Source organism: Schistocerca cancellata, chromosome 7, assembly GCF_023864275.1.
Source record: "Schistocerca cancellata isolate TAMUIC-IGC-003103 chromosome 7, iqSchCanc2.1, whole genome shotgun sequence".
Taxonomy (NCBI): Eukaryota; Metazoa; Arthropoda; class Insecta; order Orthoptera; family Acrididae; genus Schistocerca; species Schistocerca cancellata.
In genome coordinates this window covers 128,618,492-128,644,102 of record NC_064632.1, presented here as the reverse complement: position 1 = coordinate 128,644,102, position 25,611 = coordinate 128,618,492, and the positions used below count along the sequence as shown (strand labels likewise).

At 38.8% G+C, this 25,611-nt stretch overlaps 1 protein-coding gene across 1 annotated transcript in view; it reads left to right on the top strand.

Moving 5' to 3' along the window:
• LOC126092359 (gastrula zinc finger protein XlCGF57.1-like) overlaps nucleotides 1-25,611 on the top strand; it is a 242,016-nt gene that overhangs the window by 71,942 nt on the left and 144,463 nt on the right. The window contains exons 3-4 of the mRNA XM_049907900.1: nucleotides 9,003-9,151; nucleotides 10,468-10,654. Coding sequence (XP_049763857.1) covers nucleotides 9,003-9,151; nucleotides 10,468-10,654 — 336 coding nt within the window. The remainder of the gene's footprint in view (nucleotides 1-9,002; nucleotides 9,152-10,467; nucleotides 10,655-25,611) is intronic.

The window sequence follows — 25,611 nt, the reverse complement described above, 5'->3', positions numbered from 1 at the left end:
ATGGAGTCACAGACAGGCACAACCAAGGGCCTTAGTGCCTGGAGACAGTGGCCATTTGTGTACTAGTTGTTGTCTGAGATTTCTGCTTCTGAAGGTCTTCGTCCAAAAACTGAAAATATTTCTAGTGTTCTTTTTCATTGAGCATGTCTGTGACTTAGTCCTTTGTTTAGCAATCTGTCATTTCCATACTACTGTTATTCCATCCTGGACTTTCCATTGGATACTCCCCAATTCACACTCAAGTGCTTGGCAGATGATTTATAGAACCACTTTCAGACTGTTTCTTGATTGTCCAACTTTTGAATAGCACATGGGAAAAATGAACACCTAAATCCTTCTGTAAAAGCACATATTCTCTTATTTTATTATTATGATGATCATGTCTCTCTTTGTAAGTGGGATAAACAAAATATTTTCATATCTGCCGGAGAAAACTGATAATTAAAATTTCAAGAAAAGATCTTGCCACAGTGAGAAATGCCTTTGTTTTAATGTTCATCATCTCAACTCACTTATCATATCCATGACACTCTCTCCCCTATTTCGTGATAATACAAAATGAGCTGCCGTTCTTTGAATTTTTTGATATCCTCCTCCATTTCTGTCTCATAAGTATCGATACCACACAGTGGTACTCCAGAAAAGGACAGGCAAGCACAGTTTAGGCAGTCTGTTTAGTAAATTTGTTGCATCGTCTGTGTGTTCTGCTAATAAAACACAGTCTTTGGTTCATCACCCCTATGTGATGGATCCAATTCAGATTGCTTTGTTATTGTAATCCCTAGATATTTAGTTGAATTGTCATCCTTTAAATCTGTGTCATTTATTTTGCAGCTAAAATTTAATGGAATGTTTTTTATTGCGTAGGGTCAGTTGGAACTTTTTGCATCATACAGACACCTTGTCTAAGTCATTTTGAAATTCATTGTTATATTCTGGTGACTTTATTAGACCATAAATGACAGTATCATTTGCAGAAGATCCAAGAGGGTTTCTCATATCATCTCCTAAATCATGTACGTAGATTAGGAACAACAGAGGGTCTGTAACACTTCCTTGGGGGAACCCCAGTTATCAGCTCTCTTCCACTTGATGCCTTCCTATCGGTTACTACAAACTGTGATCAATTTGATACAAATCCATTGATACAGTTGAGATAATACTCCACAGACACACGATTTGATTAGAAGCCGCATGTGAAGAAAGGCTTCAAAAGCGTTCTGGAAATTGTTAAAAACCATTCAGCATCCCAGACTGCATAAAATATTTCTTTATTAAGACAACCGGTTTCAACAGACTATGCTGTCATCTTCAGATCTTAACATCTTTTGTTGTAAAACACATTTATTTTTTGCTGACATCACGCACAAGATGTCAAGTGGATATCTGCTAGACATCTTCTGTGTGAGATCAGCATAAAATGAACATGTTTTACAACACAAGATTCTAAGATGTGAAGATGAGAGCATAGTCTGTTGAAAGTGGTTGTCTAAAATAAAGAAATATTTTATGCAATCTTGGCTGTTGAATGGCTTTTAACAATTAAACAGATCACAAAATGAGAAAATTCAACCTTCTGGAAACCTAGAAACATGGAATCAACTTCAGAGCCCTTGTTGGTAACACTCATTACTTCATGAGAACACAGAGCCAGTATTGTTTCACAAGAACAATGTTTTTTGAATCAATACTGTTTATATTTCAATATATTGCTTTCTTCAAGATAATCCATAATATTTGGGCATAGCACTTGTTTCAAAACCCTTCTGAATATTATGTCAATAATATGGGTCTATAATTCAGCAGATTACTTTTTTTTTTTTTTTTTTTTTTCCTGTTGGACTATCATGTGAAACTTTTTAGTCTTTAGATGTGGTTCGTTCATGGAGTGTGCAGTTGTAAAGGATTGCTGAAAATGAAGCTGTTTCATCTGCATACTCTGAAAGGAACCAAGTTGCAGTATAATTTGGAGTGGAAGACTTTCCTTTATTAAGTGACTTCATTTGCTCCAGTACAACAAGGGTATTTACTCCTAAATTACTTATGATTGTGGCTGTTTGTGATTTGAATTTTAGATATTTACTTCTGTTATAACTTCAAGTTGAACAAATATATTTCAAGGAAGACGCAATACATGAAAGTCACAGATCAAGTAAACAGAGTAAGACGTGTGTACACTTTAACAGTCAAATCATAACTGAGTCCGAGTCTAGCGGCCCCTGGCTGGCTGGCAGCTTAGGTGGCGCTGCTGCTGTATGGCTGGCAGACAGCGCCGCATGTAGAGGACACGTGTAACTGCACGGCGGCACTTCGAAAGATCGGCGAGTCACAACACTTTTCCCCCCTTTGAAGTTTTTGCACAGGTCTTGATGGAGGTGGCCTGTAGATTGCTTAAGTCCATAGGTGTTGTTTGACTGGCCGTAAAGCCTTGAGGAGGAGGCTTCCCGTATGAACGGAAGTGTCCCCAGTGATAACGGGTCTAGATGACAGGAGACGTGGGGGTCGTATCTGCTGGGGTCCCGTGCACCAATCTGCCCGTTTTGGCAAGTCCAGTTGTTACAACAGGAGACATGGGCGATGTGCCCGCATCTGTAGGAGAAGGAGGCGAGTAGAGTTGCTCCAACAGATGATGGTCATCTGGTTCCTGCATGGGTACGTCTCCTGGTGGCGTCAGTTCTTGTGCTGGCACCGATATGATGGTGAGAGGACTGCATTGTGAGTAATGAGAGATTCTAGTATCCCGAGTGTCAGGTAGAGCCGGAGGTGGTGTAGCGGCATCCGGAACAGGCATTGCCGGCACACGAGACCAAAGCTGGTCTGAATGATGCACTGCAACACCCGTGTCTGTCTGGATTTCATACAGGTGTCAGCCATGGTGTCGTAAGATGCGGCCAGGACTCCATTTTGGCCGCCTGCCATATCCCCGTACACATACAAGGTCGTCGGCGGCCTTGAGGTGGAAGGCCGCAGAAGATGAAGTAGCGTGTGGGGCTGTCAGCCATGTAAGTGCTCAGCCGGGCTGTGGTCGCCCATGGGGGTGAAACGGTAAGAAGCCAGAAATTGGAGAAGCGCATCATCAGCAGCAGAAGAAGAAGTCAGGAGTTTCCTCATCTGAGCCTTAAATGTGTGGACCAGTTGTTCAGCCTCACCGTTTGACTGTGGATGGAACGGAGGGGCCATGACAAGCATGATGCCATGACGGGCACAAAAATCCGCAAAATCGGAAGAGGCAAATTGCAGACCATTATCAGTAACAAGAGCAGAGGGAAGGCCTTCCCAAGAGAAAATGCGAGCTAGAGCATTGGTGGTTGCCGCGGTGGTAGGCAACGTGCAACGGACAATGAAAGGAAAGTTAGAGTAGACATCAATAATGAGAAGCCAACAAGTACCTAAAAAAGGTCCCGCGAAGTCAGCATGAATACGCTCCCAGGGATTCTCAGGCGAAGGCCACGGTGACAAAGTTGACTTCTGGGTGGCGGCTTGTGACGTACAAGGGCTGCGGGCAGCGACCATGTGTGCGATTTCAGAGTCGATGCTGGGCCAGTACACATGACGGCGTGCCAGAGATTTTGTGCGAGAGACACCCTAGTGCCCTTGGTGAAGAAGGCACAAGACCGAAGCACGCAAAGACGCAGGTACCACAACATGCGGCAAAGCATTTTCGGTGGAAAGGAGGATAACACCATCCCTAGCAGTGAGGCGGTAACGCAAAGTGTTGTAGTTCCGCAATGGACCAGAAGTCTTAGCAGATGGACGATCTGGCCAACCCTTGTGAATGCAGCGTAAAACCCGGGAGAGGGTAGGGTCAGAACCCGTAGCAGCCACCAGCCGCTCCCCGGTTATGGGGAACCCGTCCACAACCCACTGCTTGGCGACATCCAGGTGGAAACACAGAAGTTCATCCCTATTGAATGCCAAATCAAGACCCATGGGAAGGCGAGACAGTGCATCAGCATTCGCATGTTGAGCCGTCAGCCGGAAATGAATCTCATAATTGAAACGAGACAAGTAAAGAGCCCAACGCTGGAGGCGGTGTGCAGCCTTGTCGGGAAGTGACGTTGATGGATGAAACAAGGAAACAAATGGTTTGTGATCCGTAACAAGATGAAATTTGGATCCATAGAGAAAAACACCAAACTTATGAAGAGCATAAATAATGGCCAAAGCTTCTTTTTCAATTTGAGAATACTTTTGTTGGGCATCCGTGAGCGTTTTGGAGGCATAAGCAATGGGTTGTTCAGAACCATCAGAAAAACAGTGCGTAAGGACTGCACCGACCCCGTATTGAGAGGTGTCCATGGCAAGAACAAGATGTTGGCCAGATCGATAAGTAGCCAGGCACAGGGCCTGTTTCAGCGTAGTCTTCAATTTCTGGAAAGCCGCATCGCATGATGTGGACCAGTGAAAAGGTACGTTTTTATGCAACAGGCGATGCAACGGCTGAGCCACCAAAGCAGCAGACAGTAAAAACTTGTGATAGTATGCTATTTTCCCCAAGAAGGCCTGCAGTTCCTTAACGGATGTAGGGCAACGATCGCAGCGAGTTTGCTGAAACGGACTAATACCATCCCGAGAGAGTTGAAACACCAAGTACGTGATAGATGCCTGAAAAAATAATGATTTCTGAAGATTACACTTAAGACCGGCAGTCTGTAAGACATGAAAAAGTGTGCGGAGATTTTGAAGATGTTCTTCAGTGGTGGAGCCAGTGACAACAATGTCGTCCATGTAATTGATACACCCAGGGACAGGGAGCAATAATTGTTCCAAGAATCGCTGAAAAAGAGCAGGGGCACTGGCAACCCCGAATGGCAATCGTTGGTATTGATAGAGGCCGAAAGGCGTGTTAAGGACCAGAAACTGCCAGGAAGCAGCGTCGATAGGAAGTTGATGATAAGCTTCTGACAGGTCAAGTTTAGAAAAATACTGGCCTCCAGCAAGTTTAGTGAACAATTCTTCAGGTCGAGGCATAGGGTTTAAGTGTCGATAAGGCATTGGGCATTTACAGTGGCTTTGAAATCGCCACAGAAACGAATATCACTATTTGGCGTAGCAACGACAAGGACAGGAGTGGATCACTCACTGGAAGTGACAGGAAGCAAGACCCCTGAAACAGTGAGATGATCCAGCTCCCGTTTGACCTGTTCACGAAGGGCCACAGGAATGGGCCGAGCCCAAAAAAACTTAGGCTGAGCAGTGGTTTTGAGCGTGATATGAGCTTCAAAGTCGTTTGCATGGCCTAACCCAGGAGAAAAAAGGGACAAAAATGTTGTTGACAAGGAATCCAATTGAGCATAAGGAATAGCATCAGAGACGATATTGACAGAGTCATCCACGGAGAACCCAAAAACGCGAAAGGCATCGAAACCAAAAAGATTTTCCATGTTACTATGGTCGACCACAAATATGGGGACAGTGTGAACAACAGATTTGTAAGATACCTCAGCATCAAATTGTCCCAAGAGAGAAATCTTCTGTTTGTTGTAAGTCCGTAATTGCTGAGTGACAGGTGACAGGATTGGAGAACCCAACTGAAGATACGTCTGAACATTGATGATAGTGGCCGCCGATGTCACCCCATGCCTCTATTTGCGCTCCAGCAGTGCGAGAAATTTCAAAAGACTGAGCGATGGATAGGACTTCATCTAGAGTCGGATTTGCCAACTGAAGGGCACGTTGCCTAACTTCTTTGTTTGGCGCCGATTGGATAATAGCATCCCGTACCATGGAATCGGCGTAGGATTCTTTGTGAACTTCAGTAACAAATTGACACTTTCTACTGAGGCCATGAAGTTCAGCAGCCCAAGTGCGATAGGATTGATTCAGTTGTTTTTGACAACAATAAAAGGGAACACGAGAGGCTACCACATGCATTTGCTTTTGAAAATAGACGGACAGAAGTGGGTACATTTCAGCAAAGGACAAAGACGCAGGATCTTTCAAAGGAGCCAATTGCGACAACAACCGATACATTTGAGGTGAAATCCATGAAAGGAACAGAAACTTACATGTTTCTTCGTCCGCGACATGAAATTCCAAGAAGTGCTGTCGAAGACGTTTTTCGTAATCAGACCAGTCTTCCGCCATCTCGTCGTAAGGAGGAAAAGGAGGTAGAGACAATAATGACGAGAGACGCCCCACTTATGATGCCACGACGAAATCACGAATCGCATTTGTGAGAAGCGTTTGCTGTTCTGTGAGACCTTGCAATAGTTGCTCTAAAGTAGCCATAGAAATATATGGGTCAGCGATGGAAAAGAAAAATCACTACTTCGTCGCCAGTTGTTATAACTTCAAGTTGAACAAATATATTTCAAGGAATACGCGTGGCCACTGACTGCTTAAGTGGCGCTGCTGCTGCATGGCTGGCAGACAGCGCCGCATGTAGAGGACATGCGTAATTGCGCGGCGGCACTTTGAAAGATCGACAAGTCACAACAACTTCATCATATCTGGTCAAGGAATATTGGAAAACTTGGGTTTTGTAATTCCACTTGAGTGGCACTGTTATAGGTAATAGGTATAGGTTATAGGTACCATTGCTGTTGCACAGTGAAGGTATTGATTGTGTCTTGCCACTGATATACTTTACATATGATCAGAATCTCTTTAGATTTGCTACCAGATTTTTGAGACAAGAGTCTCAGTGTGGAAACTGTTAGAAGCATCTAGCATTGAAGTCTACAGTGTGTTTCAAGCATCTGTAAAACATTGCCTGTTTTGGACGTTTTTTGTTCTTTTAAATGCCTTTTTCATTGCTTCTGCAACAGTGTCTAGCATATCATTGCACCCATTTACACGTGGTGTGGCCTCCTAAGCAAATTGCTCAAAATAATTTTAGGAGGAAGAATTTAGTATAATTTCCAACAATGTTTTATGCTTACCACTGACCTTCAACATGTATTTTCATCATTAATTGAGGGTAGATTGAAGCCACCACCAATTATAATTGTGTGAGCTGTGTACCTATTTGAAATGAGACTTCAGTTTTCCATCAGCCTTTCAGCGGCTGAATCATCTGAGTTGAGGGAGATGAGGTAAAAGGAACCAATTATTCCATTACTAAATGGCTAAAACAGTCACCCAATTAACAACTGTAGGTTGTCTGTCCAGTGGTTTCCAGGTACAACTGATATTTGATTCTCAGTATTTCATATGATTATTGACCAAATTCAGAATTTTAAAATGCTGTCATAATATGCATATTAGGATCTGTAGTTTTACACCAAGATTTAACACAGTATGTCAAGTATTAAAGTTAGAAACTGCATGTGTCTTGAGGCAGCTTACCTCATGGCACATAAATTACCATAGTATTTCCACCCAATGAAAACACTTACTGACTTCCAGTGACCTTCACACATGATTTCGAACCTTTTATAAACTATGTGTTGCTTAATGTCCCACAAAATAATGAAATAAAACAGTTTATCACTTACTAAGTGTTTATTGTTCATGCGGTAAAGCTTCAGCGTCAAGAATGACTTTTTATTTATTATTTCTTTCCTACTACCTCCATTCGCTTTCCAATTTGCAGACAGTATCCACATATACCACTGAAGATACCTACAAAATTGCATAATTGTGCCCTGTCAAATATTTTACATATTAATTCTTCTGTAAAGTGATCAAATGTTTGAAGCTATTTTATACATGGGAGATCAAGTTTTTAAAGAATCAGTGGTGGTGGTGGTGGTGGTGGTGGTGGTGGTGGTGGTGGGGTTACTGGTCTTCTTCTATTTCACTACTAGATAAACTACCTCTAACAGCAACACACATACCAACTTCAACTGAATTTAATTTATTCTTTCTTGAACACTTTAGGTTCTTGGTAAAAACTCCAACTGAACTTATCTCCAATTTTGGCTAGCTTTTAATGCCTATAAAAATTTCTGCTTTCTATGAGCACTTGGATCTCCAGTTCTTTCCCAAAACAGCTGTGACTGTGTTTCACCTTCACTCTTGGACACTGAGCTCCGTTTTGGACTTCTCCAAGACCCTCTAACCTAAAAAAAACTCCCACTCCATTCCATACAGCCACCAGTACCTGTGTAGCTGCCTCCATTCTGTAATCGACCCCTGATCTGTTAAGTGGATCGCAATACCTCTCCACTCTACAGCACAAGTCCTATAATCTGTAGCCTGCAAGATTGCAGAACTGTCTGAGCCTCTGCCCATCCACTCAGCAGTAGCAAAGGCTCACAATTGGTCCTCACAATGGTGCTACAAGTGATGGGCTTGGCCTTCATCTTACAAGCAAGATGGTTGTCTTGCCGACTGCAAAAAATTAATTAATTAATTAAATGAAGTTGCATAAATAGAAATAAAATGATAATGTGTTGATGTTAGCACTAATAATGTATATATATTCTGTAAACTGACTCAGTCCACTTCATTTAAATAAAATAATTGTTCAAATGGTGTATGGAACCTGTAATTAACTAACCAACCAACTACCAGAACCAGAGACAATCTTTTCTGGTCCAAAGTGATACACATTGTTAGTACCAACATGAGCCACCACCTGAAGTTGGTTACAGCCTGTGCTTTCATGTCATCTGGAAGAACCCGTTATGTGTTTGGGATGACTCTCCTCTGTATGCACATGGGGTGCTCACTGGACTTTTTTCCCTCATATGCAGCCATATCCACAAGTGGCTCCATCATGTGTTCATCATGAGCTCCCAATTAGCAATATTCTACCTTCTGTGGATGCCCGGAACTGGAAAGTTGACAATCCGTAACTGATCTCTCTCAATGAGTTGCAGTCAACATGATGTTCAATTCCATTCTTTTTGTATTATTATGCTCACATTCTTGCTTCTTAACATCTGTCAGGTAGGAGATTGTATATTACACTTCCAGATTATAATAGTATTTGATAGATATCAGAAATTAACGTCATATTTTTATTATCATTCTGTTTATGAACATTAATGTCCTTTGTTTTACAACTTGTATTGTTTATAACATTTTAATTACAAAAATGACTACTTTTACAGTTGCTACAAGAATGGGGACAAGAAGACAGACAATGCTGAATGAGAGGAAAGCTAAGGAAGAACAAAATGAACAACAAAATAATAAACCAAATGAATGTGCAGAACCATTCGCCTGCTGTGGCTGTAACAGAACATTTAGCACTCCAGCAGTATGTCAGTCTTTAGTAACATTTCATACTGCATTTTTTTTCTTTCATCTAATAAGTTGGTTCTTTTCCTGTTTTCTAACTGCTATTAAAATAAGTTATTTCATTACACCTTCCATGCAAAATGTAGGTGATATAAATCAGTATCAGCTTTCCCGGCTGACTTATTTAAGTATGTTGAATAAAAACAACTACTCTCATGACTGTGGCCAGATATTGGATTTCATAATGTTGGTTTACCTTTTGTAAACGACAGTTTTTTTATGATGGAAAAAATTTCCCACTTCATCATTATGAAAGCAGTTTGGCACATTTTCACTCACAAGTGTAAATTCAGCCCAGCACCAGAAAATTTGAGTATCTGCTTTTTTGCATATTTAGTCAGAGTACCTTGCCTTTCCAACATTAGTTTGTAAAGTGAGATTAACTGCTGCCAAAACCTCTAGAATCACTGATTTAAGTATTAACATTACTGCACCAGTACACATTCTCATTTTCAAGAAAATACTCAACTTCTTTTTGTATGTGTTCATTTTCACATAGAGTTAAAATAAGGCATAAGTTATGTTCATTTTGTTATAAAAGAAATCACATCTTTTAAGGGAAAACAGCATTTACTAGGAGTTTCTTACAAGCCACAACAGACACCACCTTGAAGTATCAATATGTAATTTACACTTTTTTAATCCCAGATTAACAAGTTTTTGTTTGTAATGATGATATTACAGTCTGGATCAAGTAAGCCATAGAATTTTTGGAACCATTATATGATTGTTCCATTGATTTACCACTTCACTGATTCTCTGATGCTTCTGTTAATCCACTGACCGCAATAATAATCAGCACCATAATTGTTGGCCCATTGATAAAGTTTTGTATGCACGTTAAGTGACACATTGGTTAAGGCACTGGAGTTACATTTAGAGTAAGGGGCTTACTAATCCCTGCCCAGCTGTTTGATGGCAGGATGGTTCCCTTGAAGATATCATGGCAGATTTCCTCGTCCATTTTCATTCTAAGTGTGTGTTCAATCTCTAATGATTTCATCATCCCAAACAGTAATCTTACTTTTTTGTCAGGTGTCCTCTCAGTTGTCTGAAAACTGGATAATGTCAAGACAATAAACTGAACACTAGTTGCTTTCATCCCTGCCATCCCTCAAAATCATATCCATAACACTTTGAGGAAAATGAGTTGTATATGCAATAATTTGCTTTTAAGAAAAAGCTTTGAAGTGATGGTGTTTGTCATTTCTCACATTGTTGCCAATTATCATTTGTATTCTGTAATTAGATTTCATTAACACATTTATTTTTCAGGGTTGCAAAAGGCATATGCGTTACTGTGCATTAGCTGATGGATCGTTATTAGTGGTAGACAAGAGTAACATGGACAATTCCAATGGGCCTGAGAACAGTTTACGAGGCAGGCAAAATTCAGAGAATAGTGAAGCAGCTAACCCAACAGAAGCACAAGCTAATGGTAGCCATCAGCAACAGATAAAAGGTACACTACTTTTGCTTATTTCATTGTAATTATCAAAGCTGGCAAACAATAGTTATAAATGGGGATACTGATCAGCATACATGTATACTAACATTTTGAGAACATGCTACACAGAAAACTTTTGAGTCCGGAAAACCACCCCTTTTTGTCATCATTGAAACATTACTGGTAATTTTGTTTTGATACATCGTAATGGTGATACACACAAAAAGACCAAGCTTTAAGGTTTATTTTTCATATTTATTTTAATTCTTTTGTAGAGTACAAATTTTACTATAATGATGGCCAAAAGTGTAATTATCCTTCCAGAAAGAAAAGTCTGAGGCAAGTTCTTGAGTAGTTTCATATGAAAATGTCTTTCATATGCCAAAGTCTAAAATAATCTGTATATGCAGAGTGGTATGTCAAATTCAGAGCAATATCATTTTGTTTCTTTCCTGTTTGTTTTACCAGTGAACTGTCTTGTTTTCTGCAAACGAATCTTGAGAACTCATGTTATATACTGCCTCATAATGAGCTTCATGTGTAAAAGAGTTGAGATTAAGATAAATAAAACAGAACTGAAATGTAATTACAGCGGCAGTGTCTGTACTAAGAATATTAGTGATGAAAAGGGACCATAAAAAATTGCATTTTGCAATAAATGCAAAATAGATGCGAATCCTGCCTCAAATGTGAAATTACTTAATAGCTTTGTTTCATAACGAATTTCATCCATATGAGCCATTTAACAGAGAGAGTTTTAAATAGCTTTTTTTCTGCATATAATATCAAAACTGTAACCCGTTACTGGCATTGTACATCATCTGGAGAAATCCAATTTGGAAAGATAACATACTCAAGAACCTACTTGCAAAATAAAGTGTACGAACACAACAATGTATCAATGTGCTCAATGATCTGCTGCCATGCCAATTGTGGACAGTTGAATGGTCTGTTTAAGATACACGTTGCGTAATGCAAAGTAGTACTCAGCCATGGGACCTAGCGTTTTATAAGAAAGAAACACATGTGTTTATTTGTTAGCTAAAGCTCAAAAGACAGGATAATGCAGGCAGTTTTAACATGGCAAATTAGGTGGCGGATGTTATGAACTGTAATCGCATTGAATACCGCCAGAGATCGGGCCTGAACTATGTCATTAACAATACTCTGCTTACTTCAACAATCTATCGTGCGTAGCCATCCCCAAATGCTTTGTGTTGTGTCTTACGCATTTTCTTTTCTTATTTTGAAATAATTGAAGCGGCTAATCCTGGTCCATCACCGATTTTGTGTACGACCCTTGCAACGCCAAAAGAGATAAGTGATCCGTATGAAAATGTGTCAGTTCTGCTGTATGCTGCTGCCCAGTGAAATGGAAGCAGGGATTGTTTCCACACACTGCTCCATCCCCTGTGGCAGTCAAAATTCTAGTCTCTTTATACTCGTGGCCATCTGCCACTATAACCTATAGTGCCCGCTCACTGCACTATAGTGATTGTAAAACAAAATCTGTAACTTTTTTTCATGGCGCTGAAATTTCCCTAACGTTAAAATCGAGTTGCCGTACGTTCTACTTCTACGCTAAGTGCTTCGTTAGTTCTTTTCGTAGTGGTGTCAAGGATGGGTTGTAGGGCTATGAATGCCTACGAAAGGTCAAAATTAGCAGTGTGCAGATGTTTTAATCTTCAAATTGTGTGGGAAAAGATAATATCCAGAAACACCAATTATCGGAGATGCATTCACTTAATTGGCGGGAAAATGCTGCTGCTTTTCAACAGAACAATCATTTTTGAAAGCTTAAATACTGCCAAACGAAGAAAACTAAGGCCATTTGGTGTTGAAGTTTTTGCATAAGCGAACATTCCAGTCAAAAAGTTCCCAATGAGCACTTTTTTTAACAATCAGTTTCAAAGAACTAATAATTTGTTTGTCTTCACTCATGTAACATGACAACGTTTTAAATTTGCATGTCTAATCATTTACAAACAAAGGAAATAGTTGCAGATTTTGGCAAAAATAGATGCATATTTTGCAAAAAAAAATAGATATTAATTTTGCCAAAAATACATGCTACATTTTCTGGTCCCAAGTGATGAAAAATTTAGCAGAATGCATCTTAGCTGAACATGAAATCTCTTCAGCCTGTTATCACAGAGATATTTCTCTCTCCAATCCAGACTCATTAAATTATTCCTCTTGAGCTTCCAGAATTTCTTGCTCACTCTAGCAACATGACATATTTGTAGCATAATTACAGCAAACTGCAAAACCTGAAGATTTCACATGTGAAACTCACAACAGTGCGAGCTCACATTGGCTCAATCAGTCTTTACAGCAAGTCACTTGCTACTGTTTCTTTCAAAGTAATTTTAGAAATTGACAACAGAAGGCAGCACCTGTCAAGTGACATGCAGCAAAACATCTGTACATTTTTCTCATATGACGTGAGTCCAGTTAACAGGTGATAAGTGGCTTGCACATCAGGAAAGCACAGCCTAAGGTTTGTAATTTGGTTTTGACTCTAGTAAAACTACTCCCATCTGTCTTTCAGTACTTATAACATTACTGCTACCCTCCAGGGTCACTAGACTGATAATTAAAGTGCAAATTATTTGAACGTTATTCATTATGACCTTTCTAATGATTTCATCATCCTAAACCTTAATCTTATTTATTTTCCAGATATTCTCTCAGCTGTCTGAAAACTGGATAATCTCAAGACAGTAAGCTGAACACCAATTGCTTTCATCCCACCCCCCCCCCTCACTCCCCCCACCCCCACCCCCCACCCCATCAATCGCCCATTACTTTGCTATTAAATTACAAGTTATTGAAATGAGAAATCATTGAAGTTAAATCCAGTTTCACACAGTTCATTTGTCTTTTTTAAAAGAAAACATGTTTCCTCACTACACTACACTCATTAATTTTTTCAAGCTTCATACTGTAAGAGACACTTCCATAATGCTGGCATAACAGTTCTCATTCACAGTTTGTCTTTATGTATTATTCAGCTTTGACTGCAGTACTACCCAGCCTGCCATTATTGTTTAAGAGTATTTGAGAGCAGCAACAAAGTGTATAAAATGTGACAAATAAGTAAATAAGAATTATGAAATAGAAAAATAGAAGTATGGGGGTTTTTAATCACACTATGGTTCTGTTTCAAATATTATTATTATTATTATTTTATTTTATTTATTTTATTTTATTTTATTATTTTTTATTTTTTTTTTATTTGGGGTAAAAATCCTCACACATCTCCTATCATGTATATCTGTCAAAATTTTAAAACATTAAAGTAGCAGACTAACAGTATCCATGTGGCATGTTCCCTCATTCGTACCAAATAACATTATAAGCTCCTGCATCTTTAACCTGACTAATTAGAAAAAAATACTCTATACTTCTATAAATTTCATAACGATTAGGTTAATGGATCTAATTGCATGACGTTGCAAGAAAAGAATCAAGATTTCATATCTCTTGTATGTATTGACACTGGAGAAAAAAGAAATTTGTGTCACAGCTTTACTAAAAGAAGAGATTGGTTGATGAAACACATCCTGAGGCATCAAGGAATTGTCAGTTTGGTAATGGAAGGTAGTGTGTGTGTGTGTGTGTGTGTGTGTGTGTGTGTGTGTGTGTGTGTGTGTGTGTGTGTGTGTGAGTGAGAGAGAGAGAGAGAGAGAGAGAGAGAAAGAGAGAGGTGGGGGGGAGTGGTTTGTAAAAATTGTTGAGGAAGGATACAGTAAGCAGCTTCAACTGGATGGGGGTTGTGGTAGTTGTGCAGAGATGAAGAGGTTTGTACAGGATAGACTAACATTTAGAGTTGCATCAAACTCGTCTTCAGACTGATGACCACAATAAAAACAACACTGACATTAATGCAAGAGGGAAAATGTGAAATCAGTAAATCGCTGATTTTTTATAAAACAATGGCAAAAGACTTATGCAACCATTAAAGTTATTTGCTGCAAAATGCATATGATTGTTGCTAAAGCTCATATACTTTAAAACATTGCAATTATAAAGATTACGTCAAAGTTCACATATATTTTTTTAACATCATTAGTGTTATATGCCCAAATCTATCGTATAGAATTACGTAGGTCTAGTTATAATGTTCCTGTATATTAGTAGTAGTCCAGAAAGAAAAAAGCTTTTTGCTGACTTTAGTGTTACATTCTTCTCATTCCACATAACTTCACCAAAATAAACACGCTGACACAGCTGTGCTAAGTGTATGCTCAAGGGCATAAAGCACACTGTTCTCCTTTGTCACTCTACCAATTCTAGATGTTCTAGTGTTTGAATGACACTGTAGTGTGTATCTTGTGACTGGCTGGAATGACAGTACTGCATAGGAATGGGGACCTTCCTGTTATACAGTAGCTGTGTCACAAGAATTCCGCTGTCCAAGGGGCAAGGTGCATAGCAGGAGAAAAGTAATCAGTGTACATGTGCAACATAAATAGCTAAGTGTTGGTGGTAAATGTCAGCCATCTCAGTCTTAGTGTGGCAAGTGGGTCAATGGTGGCAGTTCAGACTGTAGTGTCAGCATCATCTGACATGTATACAAGCTGTATGGTCATCATGATCCTCATTGTTGGTGTATTGTCCCCTTCAGCCATCTGTGCATACAAAATGACATCCACTCTTGGATAAAGGACATCTCTAGGCTTCCTCATTATCCACTGTTGGATAAAGGCTTTCTCTGGGCTTCTCATTTATGAAAGACTTTAGCTGCATATGTATATGTTGTTCATCTACATCTACATCTACATCTACATGGATACTCTGCAAATCACATTTAAGTGCCTGGCAGAGGGTGCATCGAACCACCTTCACAATTCTGTATTATTCCAATCTCATATAACGTGCAGAAAGAACAAACATCTATATCTTTCCATACGAGCTCTGATTTTCCCTATTTTATCATGGTGATCGCTTCTCCCTATGTAGGTCAGTGTCAACAAAATATTTTCGTATTTGGAGGAGAAAGTTGGTGATTGGAATTTCGTGAGAAGATTCCATCGCTACGAAAAATGCCTTTCTTTTAATGATGTCCAGCCCAAATCCTGTATCATTTCTGTAACACTCTCTCCCATATTTCACGATAATAGGAAATGTGCTGCCCTTCTTTGAACTTTCTCGATGTACTCCATCAGTCCTAATTGGTAAGGATCCCACTCAGCACAGCAGTAGTCTAAAAGAGGATGGACAAGTGTATTGTAGGCAGTCTCCTTAGTAGATCTGTTACATTTTCTAAGTGTCCTACCAATAAAATGCAGTCTTTGGTTAGCCTTCCCCACAACATTTTCTGTGTGTTCCTTCCAATGTAAGTTGTTCATAATTGTAATACCTAGGTATTTAGTTGAATTTATGGCTTTTAGATTAGATTGATTTATTGTGTAACCGAAGTTTAATGAATTCCTTTTAGCACTCATATGGATGACCTCACACTTTTCATTATTTAGGGCCAACTGCCAATTTTTGCACCATTCAGATATCTTTTCTAAATCGTTTTGCAATTTGTTTTGATCTTCTGATGACTTTATTAGTCTGCAAACAACCTAAGACAGCTGCTCAGATTGTACCCCAAATTATTTATATAGATAAGGAACAGCAAAGGGCCTATAACACTACCTTGGGGAACACCAGAAATCACTTCTGTTATACTCGATGATTTTCCGTCAGTTACTATGAACTGTGACCCCTCTGAGGGGAAATCACAAATCCAGTTACATAACTGAGATGATATTCCAGAAGCATGCAATTTCACTACAAGCCACTTGTGTGGTACAGTGTCAAAAGCCTTCCAGAAATACGGAATCAATCTGAAATCCCTTGTCAATAGCACTCAACACTTCATGTGAATAAAGAGCTAGTTGTGTTTCACAGGAACGATGTTTTCTAAAACCATGTTGGCTGTGTGTCAATAGTCAGTTTTCTTTGAGGTAATTCATAATGTTTAAACACAATATATATGTCCCAAAATCCTGCTGCATATTGACGTTAACGAAATGGACCTGTAATTTACTGGATTACTCCTACCATCTTTCTTGAATATTGGTGTCACCTGTGCAACTTTTCAGTCTTTGGGTACGGATCTTTCATCGAGCAAATGGTTGTATATCATTGTTAAGTATGGAGCTAATGCATGAGCATACTCTGAAAGGAACGTAATTTATATACAGTCTGGACCAGAAGACTTGCTTTTATTATGTGATTGAAGTTGCTTCACTACTTCAAGGATATTTACTTCTACGTTACTCATGTTGGCAGCTGTTCTCAATTCGAATACTGGAATAATTACTTTGTCTTCTTTTGTGAAGACATTTCAGAAGGCTGTGTTTAGTAACTGTGCTTTGGCAGCACTGTCTTCGATAGTGTCTTCATTGCTGTCGCACAGAGAAGGCATTGATTGTTTCTTGCCAATAACATACTTCACATATGACCAGAATCTCTTTGGATTTTCTTCCTGGTTTCGAGACAAAAGTTTCATTGTGGAAACTGTTATAACCATCTCGCATTGAAGTCCAAGCTAAATTTCGAGCTTCTGTAAAAGATCGCCAATCTTGGGGATTTTGCGTCTGTTTAAATTTGGCGTGTTTGTTTTGTTGTATCTGCAACAGTGTTCTAACCCATTTTGTGTGCCAAGGAGGATCAGCTCCTTCATTTGTTAAGTTTATTTGATATAAACCTCTCGATTGCTGCCGATACTATTTCTTTGAATTTAAGCCACATCTGGTCTACATTTATATTATTAATGTGGAATGAGTGGAGAGTGTCTTTCAGAAAGGTGCCAAGTGAATTTTTATCTGCTTTTTTGAATAGGTATATTTTTTGCTTATTTTTGGAGGATTTGGGGATTACAGTATTCAGTCTCGCTACGACAACCCTGTGTTCATTTGATGCTCATTATTAACTCAGGTTTATTTGTTGCTAAAAGGTCAATTGTGTTTTCACAAGCGTTTGCTATTCGCATAGGCTCATGAACTAACTGATCGAAATAATTTTCCGAGAATGCATTTAGCACAATTTCAGATGATATTTTATGTGTAACTCTGGAATTAAACATGTATTTTTGCCAACATATCGAGGGTAAATTAAAGTCTCCACCAACTATTATCGTATGAGTCATGTATGTGTTTGAAATCAAACTTAAGTTTACTTTGAACCTTTCAGCAACAGTGTCATCTGAATTGGGACATCGGTAAAAGGATCCAATTATTATTTTATTCTGGTTGCCAACAATGACCTCTGCCCATACTAAATCTCTGGAAGTATCTACTTCAATTTCGCGACAAGTTAAACTACTTCTAACAGCATCCAACACACCACTGCCAACCGTGTGTAGCCTTCCCTTTCGGAACACCGTTAGGTTCTTTGCAAAAATTTCGGTTGAGCTTATATCTGGCTTTAGCCAGCTTTCGGTGCCTATGACAATTTGAGCATCAGTGCTTTCTATTAATGTTTGGAACTCTGGTATTTTCCCAACACAGCTACAACAATTTACAACTGTTAATGGTTCCTGCATCTACGTTCTTCCTGTGTTCAACCTGCACCCTTTGTGACTGAAACCCTTCTTGTGTTTTCCACAGACCCTCTAACCGAATAAACCACCCAGTCCATGCCACACAGACCCTGCTACCTGTGTAGCCGCCTCCTGCATATGTGGACACCTTACATATTCATTGAAATCCAAAACCCAACCACCCTTTGGTGCAAGTCGAGGAATCTGCAGCCTACACGGTCACAGAACTGTCTGAGCCTCTGACTATGCTGTAAATGGTCAACTCTGCTTTCTGCCGAACATATGTTACACGCACCGTGTCTCCTTACATTAGCAAAGTTTGATAGCCATGATAAGAAAGGAAACTGAAAAGTGGTATAATAGAAAATACTGTACACATCAATATTTGTTCACTGAGATGCATAGTAGATTGGAGGTCAACAGCTGGTTTCAGCTACAAAGAGAATCATTGAAAAATTAAAAGAGAATGAAAGCAACTGTTGAAGGGAGGAACTGGATAAATAAGTTGCAGTGGACAAACTTTGCAGCAACAAAGCCATAATATCAGGCTACTACACACACCAATAATTGTAATTGGAAAGAAGAACATGTGAATCTTTTTTGATACCTGGTTCTTGACAGTGAATAGGATTTGCAACAGCAACCAACCTTCCAATTGTGATGGTTCTGCCTGCTTTATTTCTTTGTATGTTGATTGTCCTTGGCGTCAACATACTGGCTGAAAAATGGGGTGTGGATGTGCAGCTATTGTCTACTGTAAATGATGTAGCCGACAGAAGCACAGTTGCATTTCACAGTCTTTTACTTTCACTGTTCACAACCACCCCACCCCACCCCAAATGTTAGACAGTTATATAGCCAGTGCAGTATTGTTTTAACTTTCCATTAATAGTTTGCAGGCCAACATCCACATACATACTGCTACAATAGTTTACTGTTGAACATCTGGGAGCAGTGAAAACCTAACCACACAGTTCACAGTCTTTCTAATAAACTGACCAGACACTGTCACTGCTTTAACACACATCCTATTGGCGTGCTGTGATGGTACTGCAAACGGCTGAAAGCAAGGGGAAACTACAGCCGTAATTTTTCCCGAGGGCATGCAGCTTTACTTTATGGTTAAATGATGATGGCATTCTCTTGGGTAAAATATTCCGGAGGTAAAATAGTCCCCCATTCGGATCTCCGGGTGGGGACTACTCAAGAGGATGTCATTGTCAGAAGAAAGAAAACTGGCGTTCTACAGATCGGAGCGTGGAATATCAGATCCCTTAATCGGGCAGGTAGGTTAGAAAATTTAAAAAGGGAAATGGATAGGTTAAAGTTAGATATAGTGGGAATTGGTGACGTTTGGTGGCAGGAGGAACAAGACTTTTGGCCAGGTGAATACAGGATTATAAATACAAAATCAGATAGGGGTAATGCAGGAGTAGGTTTAATAATGAATAAAAAAATAGGAGTACAGGTAAGCTACTACAAACAGCATAGTGAGCGCATTATTGTGGCCAAGATAGACATGGAACTCATGCCTACTACAGTAGTACAAGTTTATATGCCAACAAGCTCTGCAGATGATGAAGAATTGATGAAATGTATCATGAGATAAAAGAAATTATTCAGGTAGTGAAGGGAGACAAAAATTTAATAGTTATGGGTGACTGGAATTCGAGAGTAGGAAAAGGGAGAGAAGGAAACATAGTAGGTGAATATGGATTGGGGGTAAGAAATGAAAGAGGAAGCCATCTGGTAGAATTTTGTGCGGAACATAACTTAATCATTGCTAACACTTGGTTCAAGAATCATAAAAGAAGGTTGTATACATGGAAGAATCCTGGAGATACTAGAAGGTATCAGATAGATTATATAATGGTAAGACAGAGATTTAGGAACCAGGTTTTAAATTGTAAGACATTTCCAGGGGCAGATGTGGACTCTGACCACAATCTATTGGTTATGATCTGTAGATTAAAACTGAAGAAACTGCAAAAAGGTGGCAATTTAAGGAGATGGGACCTGGATAAACTGAAAGAACCAGAGGTTGTACAGAGTTTCAGGGAGAGCATAAGGGAACAATTGACAAGAATGGGAAAAAGAAATACAGTAGAAGAAGAAGGGTAGCTTTGAGAGATGAAATAGTGAAGGTAGCAGAGGGTCAAGTAAGTAAAAAGATGAGGGCTAGTAGAAATCCTTGGGTAACAGAAGACATATTGAATTTAATTGATGAAAGGAGAAAATATAAAAATGCAGTAAATGAAGCAGGCAAAAAAGAATACAAACGTCTCAAAAATGAGATCAACAGGAAGTGCAAAATGGCTAAGCAGGGACGGCTAGAGGACAAATGTAAGGATGTAGAGGCTTATCTCACTAGGGGTAAGATAGATACTGCCTACAGGAAAATTAAAGAGACCTTTGGAGAAAAGAGAACCACTTGTATGAATATCAAGAGCTCAGATGGAAACCCAGTTCTAAGCAAAGAAGGGAAAGCAGAAAGGTGGAAGCAGTATATAGAGGGTCTATACAAGGGCGATGTACTTGAGGATAATATTATGGAAATGGAAGAGGATGTAGATGAAGATGAAATGGGAGATATGATACTGCGGGAAGAGTTTGACAGAGCACTGAAAGACCTGAGTCGAAACAAGGCCCCAGGAGTAGACAACATTCCATTAGAATTACTGACGGCCTTGGGAGAACCAGTCCTGACAAAACTCTACCATCTGGTGAGCAAGATGCATGAGACAGGCGGAACACCCTCAGACTTCAAGAAGAATATAATAATTCCGATCCCAAAGAGAGCAGGTGTTGACAAATGTGCAAAATTACCGAACTATCAGTTTAATAAGTCACAGCTGCAAAATACTAACACGAATTCTTTACAGGCGAATGGAAAAACTTGTAGAAGCCAACCTCGGGAAAGATCAGTTTGGATTCCGTAGAAATGCTGGAACACGTTAGGCAATACTGACTCTACGACTTATCTTAGAAGAAAAATTAAGGAAAGGCAAACCCATGTTTCTAGCATTTGTAGACTTAGAAAAAGCTTTTGACAATGTTAACTGGAATACTCTCTTTCAAATTCTAAAGGTGGCAGGGGTAAAATACAGTGAGAGAAAGGCTATTTACAATTTGTACAGAAACGAGATGGCAGTTATAAGAGTCTAGGGGCATGAAAGGGAAGCAGTGGTTGGGAAAGGAGTGAGATAGGGTTGTAGCCTCTCCCCTATGTTATTCAATCTGTATATTGAGCAAGCAGTAAAGGAAACAAAAGCAAAGTTCGGAGTAGGTATTAAAATCTATGGAGAAGAAATAAAAACTTTAAGGTTCGCCGATGACATTGTAATTCTGTCAGATACAGCAAAGGACTTGGAAGAGTAGTTGAACGGAATGGACAGTGGTTTGAAGGGAGGATATAAGATGAACATCAACAAAAGCAAAACGAGGATAATGGAATGTAGTCGAATTAAGTCGGGTGATGCTGAGGGAATTAGATTAGGAAATGAGACAATTAAAGTAGTAAAGGAGTTTTGCTATTTGGGGAGCAAAATAACTGATGATGGTCGAAGTAGAGAGGATATAAAATGTAGACTGGCAATGGCAAGGAAAGCGTTTCTGAAGAAGAGAAATTTTTTAACATCGAGTATAGATTTAAGTGTCAGGAAGTCATTTCTGAAAGTATTTGTATGGAGTGTAGCCATGTATGGAAGTGAAACATGGACGGTAAATAGTTTGGACAAGAAGAGAATAGAAGCTTTCGAAATGTGGTGCTACAGAATAATGCTGAAGATTAGATGTGTAGATCACATAACTAATGAGGAGGTATTGAATAGAATTGGGGAGAATAGGAGTTTGTGGCACAACTTGACAAGAAGAAGGGACCGGTTGGTAGGACATGTTATGAGCATCAAGGGATCACAAATTTAGCATTGGAGGGCAGCGTGGAGGGTGAAAGTCATAGAGGGAGACCAAGAGATGAATACACTAAGCAGATTCAGAAGGATGTAGGTTGCAGTAAGTACTGGGAGATGAAGAAGCTTGCACAGGATAGAGTAGCATGGAGAGCTGCATGAAACCAGTCTCAGGACTGAAAGACCACAACAACGACAACATTGGTGGAACACTTGTTTCACTGTTTAAGTTGATGCATTGTTGTTGTTCTAACGAACATAGGTTCCTCGTCTGAAGCTCGGCCATGCACTGACTGTCTTGGGACCAAACATCGGGCTCTTATATATCCTTACAATAATAGGTACTGAAACTACACATTGTTCGAAGTTTAATTTACAGAAATTACAATTAAAACTTAACTCATTAAATTATCTGAACACATCGATAATTGGTTCTCTTAAACAGTTTCTTCTACTACAAGGGTTAAGCCAAATTATTTGTTTAAATCATGAAATTAACATATATAGTTATGTAAACAATACTTTTGACAAAACTGTCAATTCTTTGGAAGTAATTAAGGGCAGGCTTTACTTACATGTTTTCAAATTGAACCAAATAGATACTTTAAGATTACTAGTTGTTATTCCTCCAAATGTTTATAATTAGTACAGAATTTATATTTGTTTATACATCAACAATAGAATTTAAGTTACAAAACAATTACTGATTTCACCCTATAATGGAAGATACTAACTAGTAATAGTCGAAATAAATTATAGAATCAGTTACATACATAAAATAAGCACAAAATTAGATCTGGTGTTATAGTCTTTAAAACTGAGGGCCAATCTTTCTCTTTTATGAAAATGCAGAGTCTATTCACGTATGTTGATGGTAATTATGTAAAAGTGAAAAAACGAATTTAAGGAGGCAGATGGCAAAACAAGAGTGGAATTAAAATTATCTCAGTTTGATTTGTCACACAGTGGTGGGTGATATGGACTGTGTTAACAAAAAATGACAATAGTCAAATTGCACTTAAAACTGAGAAACAAGTGACACCTTGTCTATGCACTGAGGAGCATGGCAGTAAATATAAACTTCAGAGTATCGAGCCACTGTGTCATTCGGACATACATTCAGGTCATGACTTCTCCTGAAAATGTCCTCCTCAGAAGGGAGAGATATTTTAAGTTTCCCAGGAAAACCCATCAGACCATCTCCTAGAGAATAATAAAAAAATAAACAGTTCTTATAGTACGTACAGTTTAGCCATCTTCCTAAACAGTCATGTTGTTACAGATGATGGGTTATCAATTCAGAAGGCATTTTTGTGCTGAAAACCACATAAACTACTAATTAACGTAAAACAGTATTGCAGTAGTAACAACAAAAATGTTTAAGCCAAATTTTCCCTCACCTTGGTTGGTGATGAAACAATTAAAAATTGTTCAGGTACATAATGAAAGGAAAATCTTGCCGATGATCATATATGTTTGGGAAAGGAAACAAAGGCAAAAGTTAGTTTCAAAAGTTGTTTGAATCCATTCCATGATTATTTTTCCAAACAGGACTGTTTTAAGTCACTAAATGGAAGTATGTTCAGCTGTTAATTCATTAATGATGTTACTGTTTCTGCTTACAGCATAAAGTATACATTCAATGAAGAGTTCAGCAAAATAGCAAAAGTATTTTATAAATACATGTTTAAAGCTGTCCTCAACCTTTTAACAGACTTGCTCAGACAATTGTAGGGGGACATATGGATTTTATGGACTGTGCACCACAGTGCAACTTGGGATTTTTCACATTCACGAATCATAGCCAAAGATGAAAGAAGTGATAAATGACAAAACAAAACTATATTAAAGTAATAATGGAAATTTCTGAATGGATTAATACATAAAATAAGGGAAGAGCAATAACTCACCTATAGCAGACTGATGTGTGGCACATAGACACATGTAACAGAAAATGCTGTTCACTAGTTTTCGAGCAGTCTGGCTCTTCTTATAGTATTCACACATACACAGTTACACCTACAACCAAACACTTGTTAGCACAGGTCCAAACTGTCTTACCAGGCACAATTCAGATCATAGGCAAATGGAGATACAACTGGTTCACTGCAAACAGTTTATGACTTAATCTTGCAAAGACTCGTATTATGTGACACCTGAAGTAGACATTATGATCACCCACTAAATAAAACATTGGATGTACAATTTGTTTGACCTAAATATAAGGATGTTGGCTTATTTTGTATATTTTTTACCCACTGTTCTCTTATGGATTTGTCTTTTGGGCTCAGCATCTAAAGTACATGAAGTTTCATTAAACAGAACATTTATAGCTAATAATGAAAATCAGTTTCAGCTCAACTGTCATCTACACAGTCACCATACATCACATAAAAGCAGCTTTCATGTAGGCTTTGCCTTCTTGTGTACAGCCCATGGTAGAGTTATGTACTCTGGTGCAAAGAAGTTCAGCGAGCTCCTATCTAACATAAAGAAAGAAACTGGGCATTCTGATCAGTCCAAAAGAAAACTAAAACATATCTCACTAGTTACTCCTTCTGCAAATTACTTGATCATCTAGATCGACATCTATCTCCCTACTCTGCAAATCAACGTGAAGTGTGCAGCAAAGGTACATCCCACTGTATAAGTTATTGAGGCATTTTTCCCCATTTCATTCACATATGGGGCAGGAAGAATGATTGCTTAACTATCTTTGTGCACACAGTAATTTGTCTAATTTTGTCTTCATGATCTTGGGAGGGATATGTAGGAGGTTGTAATATATTCCTAGGTTCATCACTTGAACTTGATTTCAGAACTTTCTAAGTAGATTTTTGCAGGATAATTTACATCCATATTCAGGCATCTTGCCAGTTAAGTTCTTCCAGCATATTTGTGGCAGTCTGGGTCTCATGAGTCATACAAGCCGTTACTATTTGTGCTGCCTTTCTTTGTATCCATTCAATATCCCCAGTTAGTACTATTTGGTATGGGTCCCATATACTTGAGCAATATTCAAGAACTGGTTGTACAAGTGTTTTGTAATCTGTCTCCTTTATAAACTGGTTGAATTTCACTAGTATGCTACCAGTGGAGTGCAGTCTGCCACCTTCTTTACCTATGACTGAGATTACGTGATCATTCCATTTCATATCCCTATAAATTGTCACACACTGGTATTTATACAAGTTCACCAATTTCAGCTGTGACTCGTTGACATTATAGTCATGGGTGCTGCATTTTTCATTTTGTGAAGTGCACAGTTTTACATTTCTAAACAGTTAAAGCAAGCTGCCAATCTTTGCACCACTTTGAAATCAGAGCTGACTGAATATTTATGAAGTTTACTTCAGACAGTATTTCATTATAGATAACTGTGGGCTTACAATTAATGTTGTCCACAAGATTCAAGGATTGAAAAGTTCTGGTAGCTGTATGGCAAGCAGCAGCATTTATTGTAATGCTGTGTGACAAGTAGTAGTGTATTTTGTTTTTCAAGAGGTAACAACTATTTCCTTTCG